Below are 20,858 nucleotides of genomic sequence, written 5' to 3' on the forward strand. Positions count from 1 at the left end.
TGCAAGACTCAGGAGCATCTTGTTGACATTTAACCTTGAAAATACCTGGGTTTAGACCCCTTATGTACCATGTTAAGTTATCTGCAGTATTAACGTATCCTTATCATTTGTAAAACTGATTATTTTGTAATTACAGCATTAATATGCATACTAGTATACCATAGACACATGTAATCATGTTATGAATAGTTCTATCATGATCTATGCCCTTCAAAACATGGGTCTAGACACCTTCATTTTTCAATTATCTGCAATATTGGCTGAGATATGTCAAAAATCGTTTTTTTGATAATGGCAGCAGTAATTTGCATAAAAATGGTATGTGGGACATTTTTTCAGCTTGGGGCCATAGCTAGTCATTTTCTACACATTTTTTCCAATCTAGAAACACTGATTAGAAGTATATCTCCGGGGGGTGCAGGGGGACCTAGTCTTCCTACTAGACTAGAGGACTCCATTTGCCTTTGCCCTACTCCCTCCCATCATCAACTTCCAGTCCTTGCAAGCATCCATCCCCATCACATTAGACGAGCAGCCATCACAAGACAAGTAGCCCTCAATGCATCTCAGAACCCCGACCACCCCTTGAACAACAAACTGAAAGAAGATATACGTCCTCCCCCCAAATATTGAAGAGCCGCAAGCCTTTTACTTGAGTAGCTCAAACCTATATATCACAGCAGACTATGGCCTGAGCAAGCACATGTGGCAGATGAAGCGATGGAGTACCTTCAAACGCAGCAACTGTCTAAAACACCTTCCCTGTTCCACCAAGCCCCCTGGTTGTGATCTGCCTAGGAAGGAATGGTGTTGCCTTAACCAGCTCCGAATGGGTGTTGGCAGACTCCATCACATGTTCTCCTGAGACCTTACTGATTCATCTGACTGTGAGTGTGGCCTCCTCTAGACTGCAGATCATCTTGTTCAAGACTACATCACCTAGATCCTAGAAGGAGGATGGCAATAATTGCAGCACCTGACCAGGGCTGGCTGAAAACGGTTAACCACATCGTAGACCAACCACTCAGAGAAAGGCCACACGAAATAAGATAACAAACTGTCAATTTAATTTCAGGAAATCAGGAAAATTTGCATCACTCAGGACACAGATAAGAAAAGTTTAGTTGATTTACGCACAATGTTTCGAATTCTTTTAAATTCTGGGCAAATGTTATATTAATGCAGTAATTACCTAGAATGCCAAGGTAGGCAGTTGATTGGTCAAAACAGGCATTCCTTTGTCTGAGATTAGGAATTGATTAATAGGTAAACTTAACGTTTATGACTGGGTTAAGGGATAGTGCACTCAACACGAAGAGATCAAGTATCCTAAAATAGTCATCAACTAGGATATTCTATCGGAGAAAGAACAGGACAGCAATGCTCAAAAACAATGGGGCAATTATCTTGTCTCGAGGGAATTCTCAGGTGTTGAAGATGTTACTCTCGACTTGAAGGAAGGAAAATTTGTACAAGCCTCATGCCTAGTCGTTGCAAGACCTGGCTAGGGTTTGAGTATGTAGTCGGGGTGGCATAGCTGCATGACTGACAGGAGAGAAGAGACCAGACCGCAGGTGCCCACACAGCCACGTGACACCTGCAGCATACCAAGTCGCTCCAGAGGGATGACCAAGTCACAAAGGTTCTTGATTGTGTCGACGAGCAAGGAAGGATTGGCACGCAGCACACGTACAGCAAAAGACAACCAAACACAAGCCTGTGGAGTAGAAGAATGGAAACCTGAGTCGAGAACAATGATGCGTAAAACTGAACTTTGTGTGAAGGTGATTTGTGTGAAGCAGAATCAAAAATTCATTTCTATCTTGAACATTGTAGTGCAAGAGGTTTACCTGTCATTCCTCTTTTATGACCTTTTTCCACTTCTATTTCATGTCGTTTGTATGAAAGCAATTTACCTTTCTCGCAGGACTGGCAGATTTCCAATGGTGCTTGTCTGGTCGTCTCTCATCCTCGACACCAACCCAGCAATCCCGTGGTTCTCTACCCACCAGCAAGTTTATTTCATAGGCATCTCGCACAACTGAAAGGAGGCTTGAGACGAGGAAATGACGATGTGAGCGATTTGCCCAGCGTTCGGCATCAACATTGGGTGCAACTCCTGCTGCTCGTATCCACAGCACGTGGTCGCAAAGTAAATAGAGCACACGATTGATGTGTGCCAGGGTCAGACAGAAGCGAAGAACTGGGTCTGACAGGTGGATTGTGCGTTGTGCCGCAGATAAAGCATCTATTGGCATTCCTAAGCGAAACACTGCATGCAAAGAAACATTCGGGGGCAGGGGGGGGAAAGGATAAAACAAGAAGATGTAACGGGCAGAGCACGATACTTGCAAAATCCACCCATCCCCCCAAAAAGGTTACCATTGCTCCATCAAATTATCCATTTCATCAAGATTAAAATTGACGATCTCGATCAAAGCTCGGGCAAATAGGATGAAAAGTGATGATTTTTCAGATGAAAATGGATTTTAGAAGTTTCACCTTGAGTTGACCTTTTGACCTCAAAAATAGTTGTTTTCTCTATTTAGTGACTCGATGTGCAAATGCTGCTCAATTATCAAGTCAATCGGATGGAAAATGGCGATTTTAGAAATTTGACCTCCAGGTGACCTTTGACCTCAATAGGCTTCTCAATAATGTGCGACCTCTACAACTTGGTGAAGTTTAATGACGGGTTTAGAATTGTGACCTGTAGGCGAGTGACAAACAGACAAAATGACAAACGCAACCGACCAATATACTGTACTTGAAAAATCTTCAATTTTGCAGGTAATAAAGTAAGGGGGTTGGGGTGGGTGAAGCATGGGCATATATGCGGGTAAATGGGTTTGTGGCTGGTAGGACAGCCTAGAGGTATGCACACTCGCTTTACGCTGTCCAGCCTGTGTGTGAATCCCAACCCAGATATAAACTGTCATCCCGGTGTTTCACAGACACCCTCGGAGGGATGCTAAACTGGCGTCCCGTCTGACGGCCTTAGTTGGTGGACGTTGAATATCCCACGGTGTACTTCGCTGCTGGGAAGGCAATGCCAAACCACCAGAAAAACCTTTGCCAAGAAACCGCTTCGGCAACACCAACTCTTTTTAACAGTTCATCAGAATCAGAGGAGGGGCTTCTTGGTTATAAATTTCACCATTTTGTGCTTATATATATATATATATATATATATATGTATATATATATATATATATATATATATATATATATATATAAAAGGAGCCCAGCTTCTCCATCTGTAATGTTTTATTACTCCAAAGAGTTTCTACTGTCGTACAATAATACACGTGGAACCATTGGAAAGGTAATAATCGATTAATTTGGAACAATTTTCACAATTTACTTGTCTATTTTTTAAATTTCAGGGAATGAGGAAGAAGAAGCGCGAACTCGAGCTTTAATGTAGCGATTCCAACAATAACATTTATTATTCTACTACAGTGCAGAGAAAGATGCTTTTTGTGCGTTTTACCTCATTTTACATCCTCATTGACACTCATAGATAAACATGCAATATGTTTGTCAAGTACAACAGGCTGTCTTTTGATTAAACCCTTCTCGTACAACTAAACATTAGACAAATTGGCAAAAGGCAAGAAAAGATTGCAGGTCGGGGTTGGGAGTTGTATATGATTGCAACATACCCGTACAGAGTAATTGGTGTGCTTGTGGTCTGTACCGACATGCTCATGGAGACCACAAGAGGATAATGTGTTGGTAGTGTAACCGATAACTCACGTTTTCTGCCGGTACTGATGTGTGACTCGAGGCGCCGAATACGTGTGGCCAGTTCCCCTCTGTGACTCGATCTCTGCAGCAGGTAGTGCAGCAATGTGCAGGCATATTGTGCGGTGCTGCACACATCGATCACTGTTCACAATGTTTCATTTTAACATTTCATGGTTAATCATGTCACATTCACTCTTGATCAGCACTCTTGTCTCTTGCTGGCACGACAGGCCTCTCCACCATCTACTTTCCTCTCCATCTTTCCCACCTGCCACTTCTCTCTCACCTGCTGATTGCTGTTTTTAGAAAGACCTATTCTTTCTTCATCAGTACATCCCTTCCCATCTACAACTATCCTGCTCAGATTTCAAACTTAGGTTCACAGACTCCTGTATTAAAGCCAAATTGCCAGCACGCAACCAGTTTATTTCAGCTTGGAAATCGAATCTGCCTCCATTCCCTAGTCTGCTCCCCCATCCATATTAATGGAATAGTCTTCCAGCTTCTGACCAATCCTGCTCTTACATTCGTTCACGTGAAGTGTCATTTCATCATCACCCAAAATGAAAAGCTGTGTTTACCTGAATCATTCGATGTTTGCGTCAAACCTTTCCACTGGCTGTGTTTAAACTCCTCTTCCCTGTCTTTCCGCTCTTACATTATTAGATGAGATTTTATATTCTGAAAATATTTTCTCAACCACGATTAGCTTGTGATGGTGCACACAGTATGCAGGTAAATTAACATGGAGTATATTACTCCCAAATTTAGGCAAGTGCAGTGACTTTACATCTTTCCACTTTAGAGGTATAGTCGGTGTTTCTTGACTGAATCCCAGAACCTGAACCTTGCTCAACCTACACACAGATATGTGGTCTTCGTCTTCTCCAGTCTCTTTTATAGTCATGCTACTGCTGCCCTTTCTACCCATTGCCCCCACCCAGCTTCCCCAGGCTGTTTGTGTTCATCCAAAAATGCATACCTAAATGATGACCTCCGCAGACCTACATTTCCAGCTCACCTTTGCGCTTTTGTCCAGCTCTTATCTGGTATGTGCAATCACTTCCCCCGAATCTGTCCTCTCATCCCCTTCCCTCCAGTCTTTCAAGACATCAGTCTATTTGCCTCCAAGTGTCCTCTCCTTCCCAATCCCCCACCTCCCTTGCTTACCTGTGATTTCTGTATTGTGATTCTCACCTTAACTCTGTTACCTAAATGTGACTTCTCAACTTCTGCTGATGCCTGTCGGTATGCCCTTTGTCTGATTCTTTCAGCTCTAACGATAGTTTGTTGGCCTTCAATGAGAGGTTTGTTTATTTGATTTATTAAAGACCTTTATTCACAGCACCATAGAGTATTATTTTCAATTGGTATCACTTAGCAGGTATCATCAATTTGGTATCATCAATTGGTATCAATTCAATTGGTATCATCACTCCATGACCCATCACCCCCCCCCCCCTCATCCCACCCCACCCCTGTATTATTGAATGAACTGTATTATTCTAATTATCGACAATATCCTGAATTAAATATTGAGCCTGGTGTTGGCTTAGCGGTTAGGGTGCCGGCTTGGGATCCTAGGATCCTGGGTTCGAATCCCGGTCGATCGCTGAATTAACGCCAGGGGGGTTGACTCAGCCTGTCATCCTTCCGAGGTCGGCAAATTGAGTACCAGCTTGCTGGGATGAATGATGCCCGTGTGTACCCCGGGCTAGAATAGGTACACCGTATCCCTGCGCATTGTAGGAGCGTGACCAAGGGCTGGCGTCAGGAAGGGCATCCGGCCATAAAAACATTGCCTCAAACAGGGAACCATGATTGTCATGGGGCCCGCAAGGCTAACCCCCACTCTAGCGGGGAAAATGGCCTTAAAACGATCATTCATTTATATATATATATATATATATATATATATATATATATATATATATATATATATATATATATATATATATATATATATATATATATACATATATATATATATACATATGCAGTCGTGGCCAAAAATATTGGCACCCTTGAAACTTTTTCAAATAACTCAATTTTCTCTAAAAAGAAGTTGAAATTGACAAAAGTATTTGGTCTCCACAATTCTTTATTTCACTGTTAATTTTACAGAACGTTAATTTTTGTTTGAGAACTTAATATTTCCTTTTAAATCATAAAATAAAAAGAAATGGCATTGACAAAATTGTTGACACCCTAGACTTAATATTTGGTATCATGGCCTTTGGACAAAATAGCTGCAGTCAGGCGCTTCCTCTAGCCATGAACGAGCTTCCTACACCTCCCTACTGGCAGTTTGGCCCACTCTTCTTGTGCAAACTGCTCTAGTTCTCCCAGATTTGAAGGATACCTTCTCCCAACTGCTGTTTTCAGATCTCCCCACACGTGTTCAATGGGATTTAGCTGGCCACTTCAGAACAGTCCAGTGTTTTGTCTTGAACCATTCCTGGGTGCTTTGAACCAAGTGTGTTTGAGGTCATTGTCCTGCTGCAAGACCCATGACCTTCGACAGAGACACAGCATTCTGACACTGGGTTGAACATTACACTCCAAAATGCCTTGGTAATCACCTGATTTCATGATGCTATGCACACATTGAAGGCACCCAGTGCCAGAGGCAGCACAGCAACCCCAAAACATCACTGAACCTCCTCCATGTTTGACTGTAGGGAAGGTGTTATTTTCTTTGAAGGCTTCATTTTGTTATTGTAGTACGAACCGGGCCCCATGGTGGGTCTGGTGGTGTGTGGTGTCCGTTGTCCATCGGGTTGCCGTCCGAGCGAGTGTCTTGGGCCAGCAAGGTCGCCGGACCCTGGAGGGGGTTGAGACCTCCGGAGGTCCGAGGTGGTGATTCATAGTGACTGGGAGGACCACAAGGGGGAGGTATTCATAGGGACTGGGAGGACCACTAGGGGGAGGTGTTGTTGTGTTAGCCGCGCTTTGGTGGCGGCGCCACGGACAGCCAATAAGGGCCTGATGTGGTGACCGCCCAGCCATACGGCCTGGCAGCCTCTCCCTGAGACTGGGACAGCCAGCATGTGATGACCTGCCATGCTGTGCTGGTCTATGGACGCGGGTCGAACCACATGGACAGGGATGTGGATTATAGCCCACCGGACAACCATTGGAGCATCAGTGACATGATGGTAAGAGCATGGTCTTCTACAGATGTTCCATTGTGATTTGTGGACTCTCGGTTTGGGAAGAGAGCCATGGGATCAATCAGAGATAAATTAGAACAAGCCGAGTATACGGGGCCATGCTCGGCTGGCAAGTGTATGGGGAAGCACCCTCCTTTGGTTAAAATAGTGAATTGTGGAAAAATTGGCATGGGTAATTTGAGGGCTAGATGCAAAATGGAGGGGGAATTTTATGAAGCCGTGGTGGACACTGGGACACCATTATTGATCCAGGTGTGTTAGACCAACGTGTAGGAGGCTGGGACAAAATTGATAGGTAATCAGGACACAGCCTTCAACTGGCTATGGGGGCGACTGCACCAATATTTGGGATGCGGGTGTAGGGATGGAGTTTCGTGCAGTCTGGAGGTAAATGTGGTGTTATGGGTGGCCGAGGTGTGAAAACAATGTCTTCTGGGATTGAGTCTCCTGGTGGAACACGGCTGTCAACTAGACCTTGAGCGAGGTCATATGTGGTTAGGCACTGAGGGGCTTCATTTGGTCGGACTGCGGGATGTGAGGAGGTGCCGGGGACGTGGCTGTGTGGATGCCGCACACTGTGACCGTGCCCCCCAGGTCCGAGGCCTTGGGAATGGCAGAGTTGGCACCAGGTGCTCACCACATTGGCCAGCTTGGGCTGGTGGAGCCGTGGTCCTCACAGGGGGCCGAAGGATGGATGGTGGGTCGCGCCCTTGTGGACACTCGTGGGCCATGTTGGCATTTTGGCTGCTCAATTTACCTGATAGCCCTCGCACGGTAAAAGGGGCGGAGCTTCGTAGCCAAGGAAAGTAGTGGAGTAGAGGTCACCGGAGGAGGCGGATCCACATGCTTGCCAGTAAGCCGGATAAAAGGAAATTTGGGGAAATTGGTTGGCCCCATGGGATAAATTGGGAATTTGGCGGGGTGGATGGCACTCTTGGACCCGACCAACCTGCGACTACCTGCACTTAAAGATAAGTTGCCTTGATGTGTCCTGTCCCAAGTGTTCGGTACTTGCTCATAAATTGGGATATGAGTAATTTGGAGTGGGGGTGGGCGAGACTGACGTCATGGTCAGTGAGTGGATCAGTTTGCGTGTGACAAAAAGTGTCTTGTGTTGATGCTTGTTGTGCAAAAGAGCTGAGTTGTGGTTGAAATGTGAATGTGGGGAATTCACATACAGACTTGGCATTTAATATGGAATATTTTTTTTGTAGGGGTGAACTTACTTTTCAAGATGACTTAGAACCAAAAGTTCATTAGAATTATGTTGAAATTATTCTAGATTTTGTTAATGTGACCTTTAAAAGAAACAAAAACCACATTTGACATTTTGAAGTAAATAAATTGATCCTTGAAAGTGATGGAAACTGATATCGAACTCAATTCATGGACAGTACTGTGTTAAACTTCTGTACGTTTTCCAGAAGTATCTCTTTATTTCGCACATTAGCCAAAAATAATTTCAACAAAAACAAAAGTTAAATTATGACTGGGATTACGGACAGTAAAATTACAGTTCAGTACTTCGTGTAACCCCCACGAGCATTCAGGAGAGCACGTACACGTCGAGGCATGCTGTTCACGAGATTTGCCAAGGTTTGGACAGGAATCGCTTGCCATGCAGTGAAAATAGCCTGCTGCAATTCACGCACAGAGGTCGGCTGCTGGTCCAAGTTGTCGATTTGACCCGTTAATTCTGCCCACAAGTTCTCTATCGGATTCATATCCGGGGACATGGCAGGCCACTCCATATATGCTCGACACCACGGTCAGCAAGAAAATGTTGGATCATGCGAGCACGATGAGGCCGTGCATTGTCATCTTGGAAGAAAAAGTTTCCTCGAAAGGCCACACGAGCAAATGGAAGCAATGTTTCTTCCAGAATGGCCCTGTACTTGAACTGGTTCAGGTTTCCATTCAGAACAACCAGGTCAGTTTTGCCCCCTACATGAAAAGCAGCCCAAACGGTCACCCCACCACCTCCGGCTTGGACTCTTGGCACAATACAATCTTCGTTGTAGGCTTCATGCACTTGTCTGCGCACTCGGTTGCGGCCATCTTGATGATAGACCATAGACTTGACGATAGATAGAAATCTAGACTCATCACTGAAGGTCATGTGATTCCAGTGTCCTGGCTGCCATTGACGGTGCTCTCTGGCCCACTGCAATCGACGCTGGCGGTGTTGTCTGGTCAGGCGTGGCTTTCTAAGGGGACGCCCTGCACGATAGCCTGCTTGAATCAGTTGTTGGTTGACTAGCCTTCTGGATACAGGCACATTTGTCAGTTTCTGCCACTCAGCCCAAAGCCGATTAGCTGACTTGGGACGGCCATTGCAGACTAACCGGTGCAGCTGGCAATCATCTCTCCTTGTGGTTCTGCGGGGACGTCCTGGCCTCGGTATTGGAGTAGGGACACCCCTCTGAGCATTTCATTTCAGGATCTTTGACACCTGACCTTGAGTGATGCCATACTGCCGAGCAATAGCACGCTGTTTCATGCCAGAATTTCGTAAAGCCACCACTCCATGACAAACAGCATTGTCGAGTTGACGGACCATCTCCAGAGGAAGTGGCAATAACTTTTGTAGACGTGCAGCAGTTGTTTTCCACTAATACAGAACGCAACAACCCTTATATACACGATTGTGAAGCCAATCGTCAAATGTACCTGTCGTTACATTTTGTCACGCCACCTGTGATATTATGCTGTTATTGACTTCTTGCTGCAAAAGACAATCAGTGACATGGTTCCTTTAAGAAAGAAATCACCGAAGCATAAAATAAACTCACCAGATTGATATACTGAGTTCAGAAAGTAAACCCAAGTCAAGAAAAAAAAATATTCCATATTAAATGCCAAGCCTGTATAAGCAGGCCATGGCAGTGTAGGAACACAATGACATGTATTTTTGCACTGCAGTGTTTGAGAATTGAATAACAGTGGGGAAGGGAATGTCATTTTGGATTTTGTGGGTGCAGAAGGTGTGTGTCCGCAGGTACAGATCAAGCTTTGGAGGAGCGAGCGGCGACTACGCCCCCCCCCCCCCCCCCCGAGGTAATTTGTCCCTGACAGCCGGTGGTGTCTGGAATTGGAAATCCATCGGAGGGGTCTGGTGAACGACCAGTGGGTATGGAGACCCCTGACGACCCGGAAGAGTCCAAGAGAGCCTGAGGCCGAGAGAGACTGGATGATGCGGAGACCCTCCTCGGCAGGACGTACAGCTATGGAGCTGTTTGGCTGTCAGGGGCCGAGAGTTGAAGGGGCGGGTGGGGGGAGGGTGGGTGAAGAAGTCGTAAGTCGGGTGACTTCTTTTTGGACTGCGGACACCACAGCTTGAAGTGCCCCACCATCTGGTTGTACGGTACCTCCCCGCTGCCTAATTGAGGAATCACACATGTATGTATTGACATTTAAGCCCTGGTCTTGCAGGGAGGTTCAAATGTGTGTGACTGATTATCGGGGTATGTGTGATTGAATGGGGGAGGGTTTCGGAAATTTGGGTAAATTGGGAAGGCTCTACTGGTGACGTTGGGCATTGTGGCATCCACCGGGGAACGTGGTCTTTAGCTGGGGGTTGTACAAATGTTAGTTTTTTTTGGTTAAGGTTTGTTGTTAAGATAGGGTTTTGTGTTTGACATTTTCTTCCCGCCCAGGAGTTAGGAATCAACGGTGTAATTATTTGAACTAGCAACGGTACCCGCCCTAAGGGCGGGGCTTCAATTGGGAAGTCCAAATGAAAAGGCAAAATATCAGAAGGCTTTTTTATTTTAAACGATTCATATAAACATCCGTTGAATCATATCACACGCAAATCATCAAAATCTAAACAGTACATGGCGCCCATTTTGAAAAAAGATTGAATTCTGCAAAACGGAGGCGGCCGCTACACGTCTTTCTCAGTCGTACATTTATGTGTGAAGAGTGTGCGCCGAATCTATAACATGGAAGCGGCCGCTACACCTGTTTCTCAGTCGCTTTGACACGCTGCCGTGTTACTTCGGAGCCGCACGCTTATATTGGAAGAGTTCGTCAGGAGTCGATCTACTCTCTCCTGGAACGTAGAATTTCAACAAAAGCCACATCACTGTTCATATCGGTAAATATTATTCCATCGTGTTTGGAAAAACTGGAAAATTGGAAAACTTTGAAACATTGGATAAACAATATAGCCTATTTTACTCCCAGGGGTCCCAGGAATACCCACCCAAAATACCGTTGTGATCGGTTCAGCCGTTTTTGCGGTACCTTCGAATGGACAGACGGACATTTGGTGAATTATAGTAAGATGGTTGCTTAAGGGATCTAGAACGTTAAGGAGAACAGGTAAGTTAGTTACGGCTCGCTTTCCACAGCCCCTCCTAATTTATTTCATAGGTGAATTAAGTGTGAGTCGGTAAGTGTTAAGGCTGGAACGGTAACGTCTCCTTGCAGGAGCTATGGTTCCAGGGGGAAGGTGGGGGGGATGTTTTATGTTTTTGGGGTAGGGATGAAATACCTGAGTTGAGATAGAATCGTGTAGGTTCAGAATGCTGTGACTGTTTGGCTGCAGTCAGGCCGACTGTCCAAGTCAGGCCAAGTTTGGCCGACTGTCCGGGTAAGATCATATATGTGTCTCCATACGAGGGGTCAACAACAACAACATGCATTTTAAGGCCATTTTCCCTGCTAGAGCGGGGGTTAGCCTTGCGGTCGCCATGACAATCTTCTCCATTTTGCCCTATTTTCTGCATCTCTCCTTGTTAACCCCCTTGCCCGCATTTCTTCTTCCACCATCTTTAGCCAAGTCTTTCTCGGTCTTCCCCGTCCTCTACTTCCTTCTACATTAACTTCCATCACTCTTCTCAACCAGTCACTTTCATCCTTCCTCAACACATGACCAAACCATCTCAACCTGTTCCTCTTCACAGCATCAATCACAGGCTCTATTCCCATCATCTTTCGCAATTCATCATTTGTCTTCCTCTCTCTCAACGATACTCCGCACATCCATCGAACCATTCGCATTTCCACCCTTTCCAGCCTTCGTTGCTGCTCTACGTTCATTACCCATGTCTCGCTCCCATAAATCATAACACTTCTCACACATGCAGCATACACCTTTCCCTTCAGCTTCAGCGACACTCTCCTCCTCATCAGTACGCCACTCAGTTCCCGAAACTTCTTCCATGCACATCTCACTCGAGCAACCGTTGCCGAGTCTGATCCACCTTCTCCATTCAGCATGTCTCCGAGGTAGCAAAATGTTTTCACACCTTCCAGCTTCACGCCGTCTCCAAGATCCAACTCAACATTTCCTCCATCTGCAGCTCCCTCTGTGCACACCTTACATTTGAATGTAGCTGCCACACTGGTAAATGACCCTCTCAGACCACCACATTTTTGATGAACCCACTCAGCACACATTGTACACTGAATGGAGTTCACTCCGACACCCATCCTGCACACAGCACACGGCCACTTCCCAGTTCTTTCCACCTCACCACATGCTTTACCACTTGCCATCACCTTTGTCTTTCCGATATTCACCTTCAGACCTTTTGTCTCCATACATTCCTTCCACTTGTTCATCTTTTCCTTCAGTCCATCCATACTTTCCGCAATCAACACCAGATCATCTGCATACAACAACTCCCATGGTAAACCCTCCTTTATGTTCTGAGCCAGCACCTCCATCACAGCTACAAATAGTAGTGGACTTAGTACCGACCCCTGATGCACTCCCACCTTCACCTCAAACTCACCACTGTTCCCGTCCTTCGTCCTTACAGCTGTGCGCGCTCTTTTGTACATTGCCATCACTACTCTGATCAACCATTCCTCCACTCCTAACTTCCTCAATGCCCATGTCAATACTTTGCGTGGAACCCTATCGAATGCTTTCTCCAGATCAACAAACCCAAAAAACAACTTCTTCCTCTTATCCATGTACTTCTCCTGCAACTGCCTCACAATGAAAAGCGCATCTGTCATTCCTCTTCCTGGCATAAATCCAAACTGCGTTTCGTCGATCTTCACTTTCTTCCTTATCCTCCTCTCCAACACCCTTTCCAATACCTTCATTCCATGCTCCAATAACTTTATCGCTCGGTACGAGCCACACTCCAGAGGGTCACCTTTCCCCTTGTATAGAGGGACGAGGGTACTCAGTTCCCAATCCACTGGAATGCGGCCTTCTTTCACCACCAGATTACAGATCTCTGTCATTCTCTTCACACCCCAACTTCCTGCTGCCTTCAACATATCTCCCACAACTCCCGTCGGCCCTCCCGCTTTTCCACTCTTCATTGCTTTTATCGCTTCCTCAACTTCCTTCTCAGTTATCTTCTCTGCCGGTCCTAAAACTGGGTTACTCTCTATGTTGCCATCCCATTCATTCTCTGTATTCAACAGCATTTCCATATATCTTTTCCATCTTCCTTTAATTCCATCTGGGTCGACAACGATTTGTCCCACTTCATCCTTCAAGCAACTCACCCCCATCACATCACACCTCTCTTTCGCTATGTGCTTTGCAATCCTGAATACTGCTTTCTGACCCTCTTCCGAATCCAAGCGTTCTCCGAACATTTTCCTACATGCCTCCTGCGCCTTTGCTACCTCTTTCTTTGCAGCCTTCCTGGCTGCCTTATAACTTTCATGCTCTGCTGTTTCTGCTCCCGTACCCTTCGCCTTCTGCCACTCTTTGAACTTCTTCCTCTTCTCGTCAATCCTCTTTCCAACTTCAACATCCCACCACCATGTTTCCGAGTGCCTCGGTGGTCCTTTTGTCCATCCACATACCTCACCAACGGCTCCCAACAGACTAGCTTTCATTGACATCCAACCACTTTCAAGCTCAACCACATCATCCTCTACCCTACTCAGCCTCTCTTTTAATGCCTCCCTTACTGTCACCTCTTTCAACCTCCACACCTTCATTCTCGGTTGGTACTTCACCCGCCGAGCTCTCCTCGCACCTTTCACCCTTATGTCGCAGACAACCAAGTGGTGCTGTGAAACAGCCTCCTCCCCCGGGATCACCTTTGTGTCCCGGAGGTGCCCCCTATCTCGCCTACACACCATCAGGTAGTCAACGGTTGTCGTCGACCCACCTGACGTGTATGTAACAAGCTTATTGTCCTCTTTCTGGAACTGAGTATTACAAATCAACAAATCAGCTCCATCAGCAAACTCCAAAATCCTTTCACCTTCTCCATTTCTCACACCATATCCGTAACCCCCATGAACTCCCTCAAAACCATCCATACTCCTACCCACATGTCCATTCAGGTCTCCTCCCACCACAACAACTTCCTCATCTTTCACGTTTTCCATCAGCTTCTCTATCGCACACCAGAACTTGTCCTTCTCTTCATCGCTTCGACCAACCTGCGGAGCATATCCCGAGATGACGTTCACCAAGAGCTTTCCAATCATCATTTTCACCATCATCAACCTATCACTCACTCTAGTCACACTCACCACACTGTCTACAAACTCCTCAGAAAACAGGACACCAACACCATTCACGCCCTCCGGGCACCCTTGCCACACAAACTTGTATTTCTGTCCCTGCCTACCCTTCACCATTCTCACACCACTTCCCTTCCATCTCGTCTCTTGCACACAACATATGTCCACTCTTCTTCTGACCAATACTTCCACCACTTCTCCTGATCTCCCTGTCATTGTCCCTACATTCCATGTCCGAAACCTCAGAAACCGATCTCCACTTCGGGCTGCACTCTGCCCATATGTACTTGTGATTGTCATGGTTCTCTTTTTGAGGCAATGTTTTTATGGCCGGATGCCCTTCCTGATGCCAACCCCCTTAGTCGTCTCTTACGACACGCAGGGATACGGTGTACCTATTCTGACCAGGGTACACACTGGGAAACGTTTAAAACATGGAAATTCTGGGGGGGGGGGGGGGGGGGGGAGGGGCGTCAGCATCACGGCTGCGGTTTAGACATATTCCAACAATATCCAAGCAGAACCATGAAAACCATGTAAAAACAATCCGGGAAAAGTCTCCAAGCGAGAACGTGGATTTGGCTGCGGTTTAAACATATTCCAACAATATCCAAACGAACCATGAAAACCATGTAAAAACAATCCGGGAAAAGTCTCCAAGCGAGAACGTGGATTTGAGAAAGAAGGAGCAGAGGCGTCAGAAAACGAGATACAGGGGGCGGGGCACAAGCCGAGACGAGGAGGAGAGCGAACAAGCACGTGTCCGGGAGGAGAGAAAGAATCAATATAGAATTCTTTGTCTCGGGAGGTGAGGTGAGGGGGAGAAAACAAAATAAAAGAAACAAGCAATACAGCGAAGGAAATAACCCAAACCAACGAAAACACTGAAGGGGGGAGGGAAGCCCCAAATTACCAGGCCGCACACGAGGTACGACCCAGAAAACGATTAACTACACACAGGTTTGCACGAACCACAAACCAACACCAACTAGAAACACACAATAACACGTACACAGCAAAATAACCAGTGGAAATTTGACAAAGACAAGAATGGGAAAACACTCAAACTTCGATGCCGTGGAGAGCTCGAAGCACGCCTCACTCGCCCGCGGAACCGGAAGTCGAGGGGTCGAGCTATGCTAATTAGGTAGGGCTTAAAGATAAAACCCAGCGTGTAATTCTGTGATTTTTTCCCCTCATTGTTATTGCATCAAAAAGGGCCGCCATTACAATAACTACAACGATCGCACTGTAAATGGAGTCATTCGCTCACATCGCCGCCAGGGCTAACCAACACTCGGTGATTGCTCGGTGATTGGACAGAGTGTGACGTCAGCGTTGAAGATTCGAGAGTGAAGGAAAAAAGAAGCTGTCGTGCCATCTTGCTCTTCTGGTCCTGGCTTTGAGAGTGGGCAGTCGCATTTCCTCCTTGTTCCGGCTTGGTCGTGGTTGTGTGGTCTTTGGTTCATGTGCGTTCTTGGGAAACAGCTGGTGAGAAACAGTGGTTTGGAACAGTCTGAACTACAAGGCACAGGATCGACGTCAGCAGTGGACTGGGTCCTCGTAGTGTTTCCTCTGGACGTCGAAGAGCGCGATTGTGCACCATTTTGTGTGTTTCCCGCTCAGTGGTTTAGAGGCGACGAACGACCGGCAAGCCTTACCAGTCATTTGGGGACACAAAGCTGAGTGCCGGCCGATTACCAAAGCATTATTTATTTTCTTTTACTTTTGTTTTCCCCTTGTTTGTATACAAGTGAGTGGAGACGTCTCGATTAGGAATTTTAGTTTTTCCTCACCTTTCATTGTTACTTGCATTTATTTTCATTAAATCATTATTTGTCAAATTTTACATTCCTTCTGTTACGTGCTCCTCCCCAACCCCCGGTCATGGTGTACCTCTGAGCCCCGAGAGGAGTCACGGCAGAAAAATGTGTTATTCTGTATGTCAAAGATCAATGGTGAAGCCACACCAATTGTTACCAACAAACAAATATTGTATTAAGATCACACAAGAATAACAGTACAACAACAATAGTAATCAATTGTACAACCAATATACAATATTTCCTATGATGGTACCATCAGGTTCGTTCAATATAACTCACTGTGCTCCAAGTGAGCGAAAAGAAGAACATTCCCCAATGTCTCTATTCCGGCATCAAGCCCAAGTCGATCCGCTCCAGCAATCGTCAGAACGATGTCCAATCGAGACCAGAATCCCGTTCGGATGACAGTCACAGTCACGCGGCCAAAGCTGCGCAAAGGTGCTCTCAAGGCGACGGGGAAATCCAAAGGCGCCCTCCAGACGACTGGGAAATCACACCCTCGGGTATGGACGTTTCATGGCTCCAAACCGGCGAATCGCAGATTTACCTTCAAAATCCACGTTACACACACACACACACACACACACCAGATAAATGTCTGGATGCGGTGAAAATGGTTGAAGCGAAGCGAAAAACCTTGCGCGATGCGCAAAGTGCGCGAGTCAAAATGGCCGACGGCCCGTTCTCGAGGTGTAACGGCACGACGATGATTCTCCTCGGAATCAACCGCCAAAACCTGACACGCAGGTTGATCTGTCACAGCGATAACAACTCTGTCGCAAGAATCCCTTTCCCGGGAAACCCGAAGTTCGCTAGTGACCTCCGTTCGTCAACGTTTGCTCCAGACCTCGAAGCAGCTAGGCTTCTTCCCCGACTCACTCGCTCCGCCTTCTTCCCCTCCCCTCCTCTTCCTCTTCATCGTCGTCTGGTTCCGGTTTCATTTAAAACATTGACTTTTTTACCTTTTGAAAATAGTAACCTCGATCTCCCTTAAACGACAACAATAATAGTACATGGAATCAAAAATGTTTACAGTGGATGAAAACCACAACAACGGAAGTGACGAATCCGTAACACTTCCCCCCCCCCCCCCCCCCCCCCCAAGAAAGAAAGTTTGAACATAGTGAAAAGTTTCTTTGCAGGCAAAAACTCTTTTAACAAACAAAAGTAAAACTCACACCCAAATCATCAATTCCCATGAGCAACGATAATTAATATTTCCCAAAATAAAGCAACAAAACTTCCAAACAACCTACAGAAATTTCCAAAGTTAGTTCACTCTGGACAAAGCATCAGCAACGACATTGTCCCTGCCCTTTACATGCTCAATTTCCAAGTTGAACTCCTGCAAAGCCAAACTCCATCTCATCAACCTCTGGTTTTTATTTTTCATTTTTTTGAATGAAGGTTAAGAGTTGTGATCAAAAACCCAATGCCAAGTCTGACAAAGACCTAAAAACCTCTGGTTTTTATTTTTCATTTTTTTGAATGAAGGTTAAGAGTTGTGATCAAAAACCCAAAGCAAAGCAAATCTATAGCACTTTTTGAAGGAGGCTGAGCTGAGAGCCAGGTTTCATGGTGGTTGGGTGGTGAGGCCTGGAAGTATTCACTGCATGGACGCATTTAGGAACGTGGAGTTCACGGGTTAATCCATGTAGGAATCTTGGCTCGGCTGCTCCTGAGCACTCAGTGCTTCCAACTCTTCTCCTGATCATAAAAATCATAATCACGGTTGTAGAGTCGGGTGCTGTAGTCACGTGAGTAGCGGTCCCCATCTCGGATACCACTGTAATAGTCATCCCGGCGAGAGTTGCCAAAACTGCGCTGCTGCTGCTGGGAGCCTAATAGTCGTGATAGTAATCACGACTGCGGCCGCCACCAAAACTACTACTCCCACCCCAGGAGCCATAGCCACCCCTGAAACTACCTCCACGTTTTCCTCCTCTGTAGCCCCCTCGACGCCCATTGCCTGCCTTCTCTACTGTTATGGTCCGACCATCCAAATCCTTGCCATTCAAATCCTGTTCTGCCTCTTTGGCGTCCTTTGTGTTTTCAAACGTGACAAAGCCAAACCCTCTCGGCTATTGCGTCTCCCTGTCTTTTATCAGCAGCACTTCCAAGAGTGGTCCATATTTGCCAAAGATAGAGTCCAGAACCTCTTCACTTGTGTCAAAGTTCAGTCCACCTACAAAGAGCTTGCCAACATTGCCTCCATCCATGACTTGTGTGTGCTGACACTTAGTTTCAGGGTACTTGACAAAACGTGCCTGTGCAAAGCGTGACGTCAGTACCTTCTCCTTCTCTTCAGAGCGCTTCTTACCCATAGCACGAGTCACTGCACAAGATGGAAAGATACCCGGAATTTCCTGCTCTAACTGTGCAGTGTTATTTTCCATACTAGGCTTTTCAACAAACATCGGATTACTAGAAACTCGACCACCGGCCAAATCATTCCCGATAACAAAAGACATTCCCTCTACAGGAAAAGTGGCTTGTAAACCTACAGTGACCGGTCCTGACACCAAATCAGACTTCAAATGGATGACATGAAGTGGAGCTTTAACATAGCCACCAACCCCCTGTAAAAGAACACTAACACCAGTTGCCGTCTTCTTTGACAATGGCAAAATGCCTTCAAGCATCAAATATTGATGTGCTCCTGTGTCCCTCAATACCCTAACAGGTCTCTGGTTAGTCAAGTCTCCATCCAGTGACACAAACCGCTCTGAAATAAAAGGTTTGTAACCCTCTTGAACAAGGTCGTTCTGTGATGCCGTAACTTTGGCATGGGAACCTTCACAAGGCACTGTCCTCCAAGGACGATTTCTCGCATTTGCCAATGCATTCGGAGTTGTACTAGTCTGACTCCGCTCCTGATTTTTCCTTTTCAGGGCGTAACATTGGGACATCAAATGCCCAGGTTTCTTGCAAAAAGCGCAAGTAGGCCCGGAGGAAAAACTCGTGGTCTGCCTCGGGCACTTATCTGAAGATAAGTCTGTCTTGGAACTGTAGTCTTCTGATCCCTAAAATTCGCGGTATCAGATTTGTCCCCATAGTCATCTCTCGGCCGCCTCCATGAATATTTGTTCTCCGCCCCTGATTTACCATAACTCCCCTGGCTAACTCTAGGCGGGAAGTTAGGTTTGTGGAACCCCATCCTGTGTGTCAAGGCATAGTCATCTGCCACGGTTGCTGCCTCATACAGCTCTGGTACTTTCTTTTCATCCAGATGTATTTTAATGTCCGCGTGGACACACTGTTTGAATTCCTCCACCAAGATCAATTGTCGCAACAGGTTGAAGTCTTTCCCAATCCCCTTCGAGTCACACCACCTATCAAACATGGTTTCCTTCATTCTGGCAAACTCCACATGGGTCTCACTCTCCCTCTTCCTGGAATTCCTGAATTTCTGCCGGTAAGCTTCAGGGACCAATTCATAGGCTTTGAGAATGGTTTTCTTCACTATCTCATAATCTGCACATTGGTCAATCGGTAAAGCCGAATAGATATCTTGAGCTTTACCCACCAAAACACTTTGTACTAACATAGTTCAGGACCCCACAGGCCATTTTAGCTTTTGAGCCACTTTCTCAAAGTGTAAAAAAACTTGGCTACCTCCTTTTCATTGAAGGGTGGAACCAGCCTCACATGCCTACCAACATCCCAAGTGTTCTGACTAGTTGTCGAACTAGCCGGCATGGATACTACTTCTCTCCGTTCTCCCAGTAATTCCAGCCCCCTGAGTTTAAGTTCCTTCTGATACTCCATGCCACGTTCCTTTAACTCCCTTTCAGCTCTCCTTTCCTCTGCTCTTTCCCCTGCTCTTCTTTCTTCTTCAGCTCTCCTTTCCTCTGCTCTTCTCTCTTCTTCAGCTCTCCTTTCCTCTGTTCTTCTCTCCTCGAGTTCTCGTTCCTGTTCTGCTCTTCTTTCCTCGAGTTCCCTTTCAGCTCTCCTTTCCTCTGCTCTTCTCTCCTCGAGTTCTCGTTCCTGTTCTGCTCTTCTTTCCTCGAGTTACCTTTCAGCTCTCCTTTCCTCTGCTCTTCTTTCCTCGGCTTTCCATTCCAACTCTTTTAACCTTTCCTGGCTCTGCAGGTGTATCTCCATTTTCCGGAGCTCCAAATTTTCTTTTTCCTCGGGTAACCAATCCAAGGCTACCTCTTTCCATGTTCCTTGTCCCACCAGAGATTCTACCACCAATGTCTGCATCTCTGCTTTCTTCATATGAGCTCAGACCTCCAAGTTAAAATGTTTGGCCAATATCAAGAGTTCCGATCTTTTTAACGCTTGGAACTGTGCCTCATTAGGGGACGCCGCAAACTTTTCTGCGTCAAACACCATGGTGACTATTAGTTAGCACCTGTTAACCTTCACACAAAAATTTTCCAATTTTTTTGGACAAATTTTCGGAATGTTAGAAAAATTCCAAATTTGGGAATTTTGGGAATGTTGGGGAATTCGATCCCGGACGGATGTTCGGGAATTTAAATCCCGGATGAGATTTAGGGAATTTAATCCCGGACGAGGATGTTAGGAATTTTGTCAGCAAAGACGAGCCCCCAATTTCAGTTACGTGCTCTTCCCCAACCCCCGGTCACGGTGTACATCCGAGCCACGAGAGGAGTCACGGCAGAAAAATGTGTTATTCTGTGTGTCA

The 20,858-nt window shown here is 46.1% G+C and overlaps 1 protein-coding gene across 1 annotated transcript in view; it reads right to left on the minus strand.

Annotated features, from left to right (window-relative positions):
* Positions 1 to 1,045: 1,045 nt before the first annotated feature.
* LOC137431233 (peroxisomal membrane protein 11B) overlaps positions 1,046 to 20,858 on the minus strand; it is a 37,308-nt gene continuing 17,495 nt past the window's right edge. Inside the window, exons 2-4 of the mRNA XM_068122329.2 lie at positions 3,760 to 3,875; positions 1,917 to 2,272; positions 1,046 to 1,717 (exon numbers count right to left, since the gene is read on the minus strand). Of these exons, the coding sequence (XP_067978430.1) occupies positions 1,505 to 1,717; positions 1,917 to 2,272; positions 3,760 to 3,875 (685 nt within the window). The 3' untranslated portion in view covers positions 1,046 to 1,504. The remainder of the gene's footprint in view (positions 1,718 to 1,916; positions 2,273 to 3,759; positions 3,876 to 20,858) is intronic.

Source organism: Myxine glutinosa, chromosome 7 (genome assembly GCF_964187855.1).
Source record: "Myxine glutinosa chromosome 7, kmMyxGlut1.1, whole genome shotgun sequence".
NCBI classification, from domain to species: Eukaryota; Metazoa; Chordata; class Myxini; order Myxiniformes; family Myxinidae; genus Myxine; species Myxine glutinosa.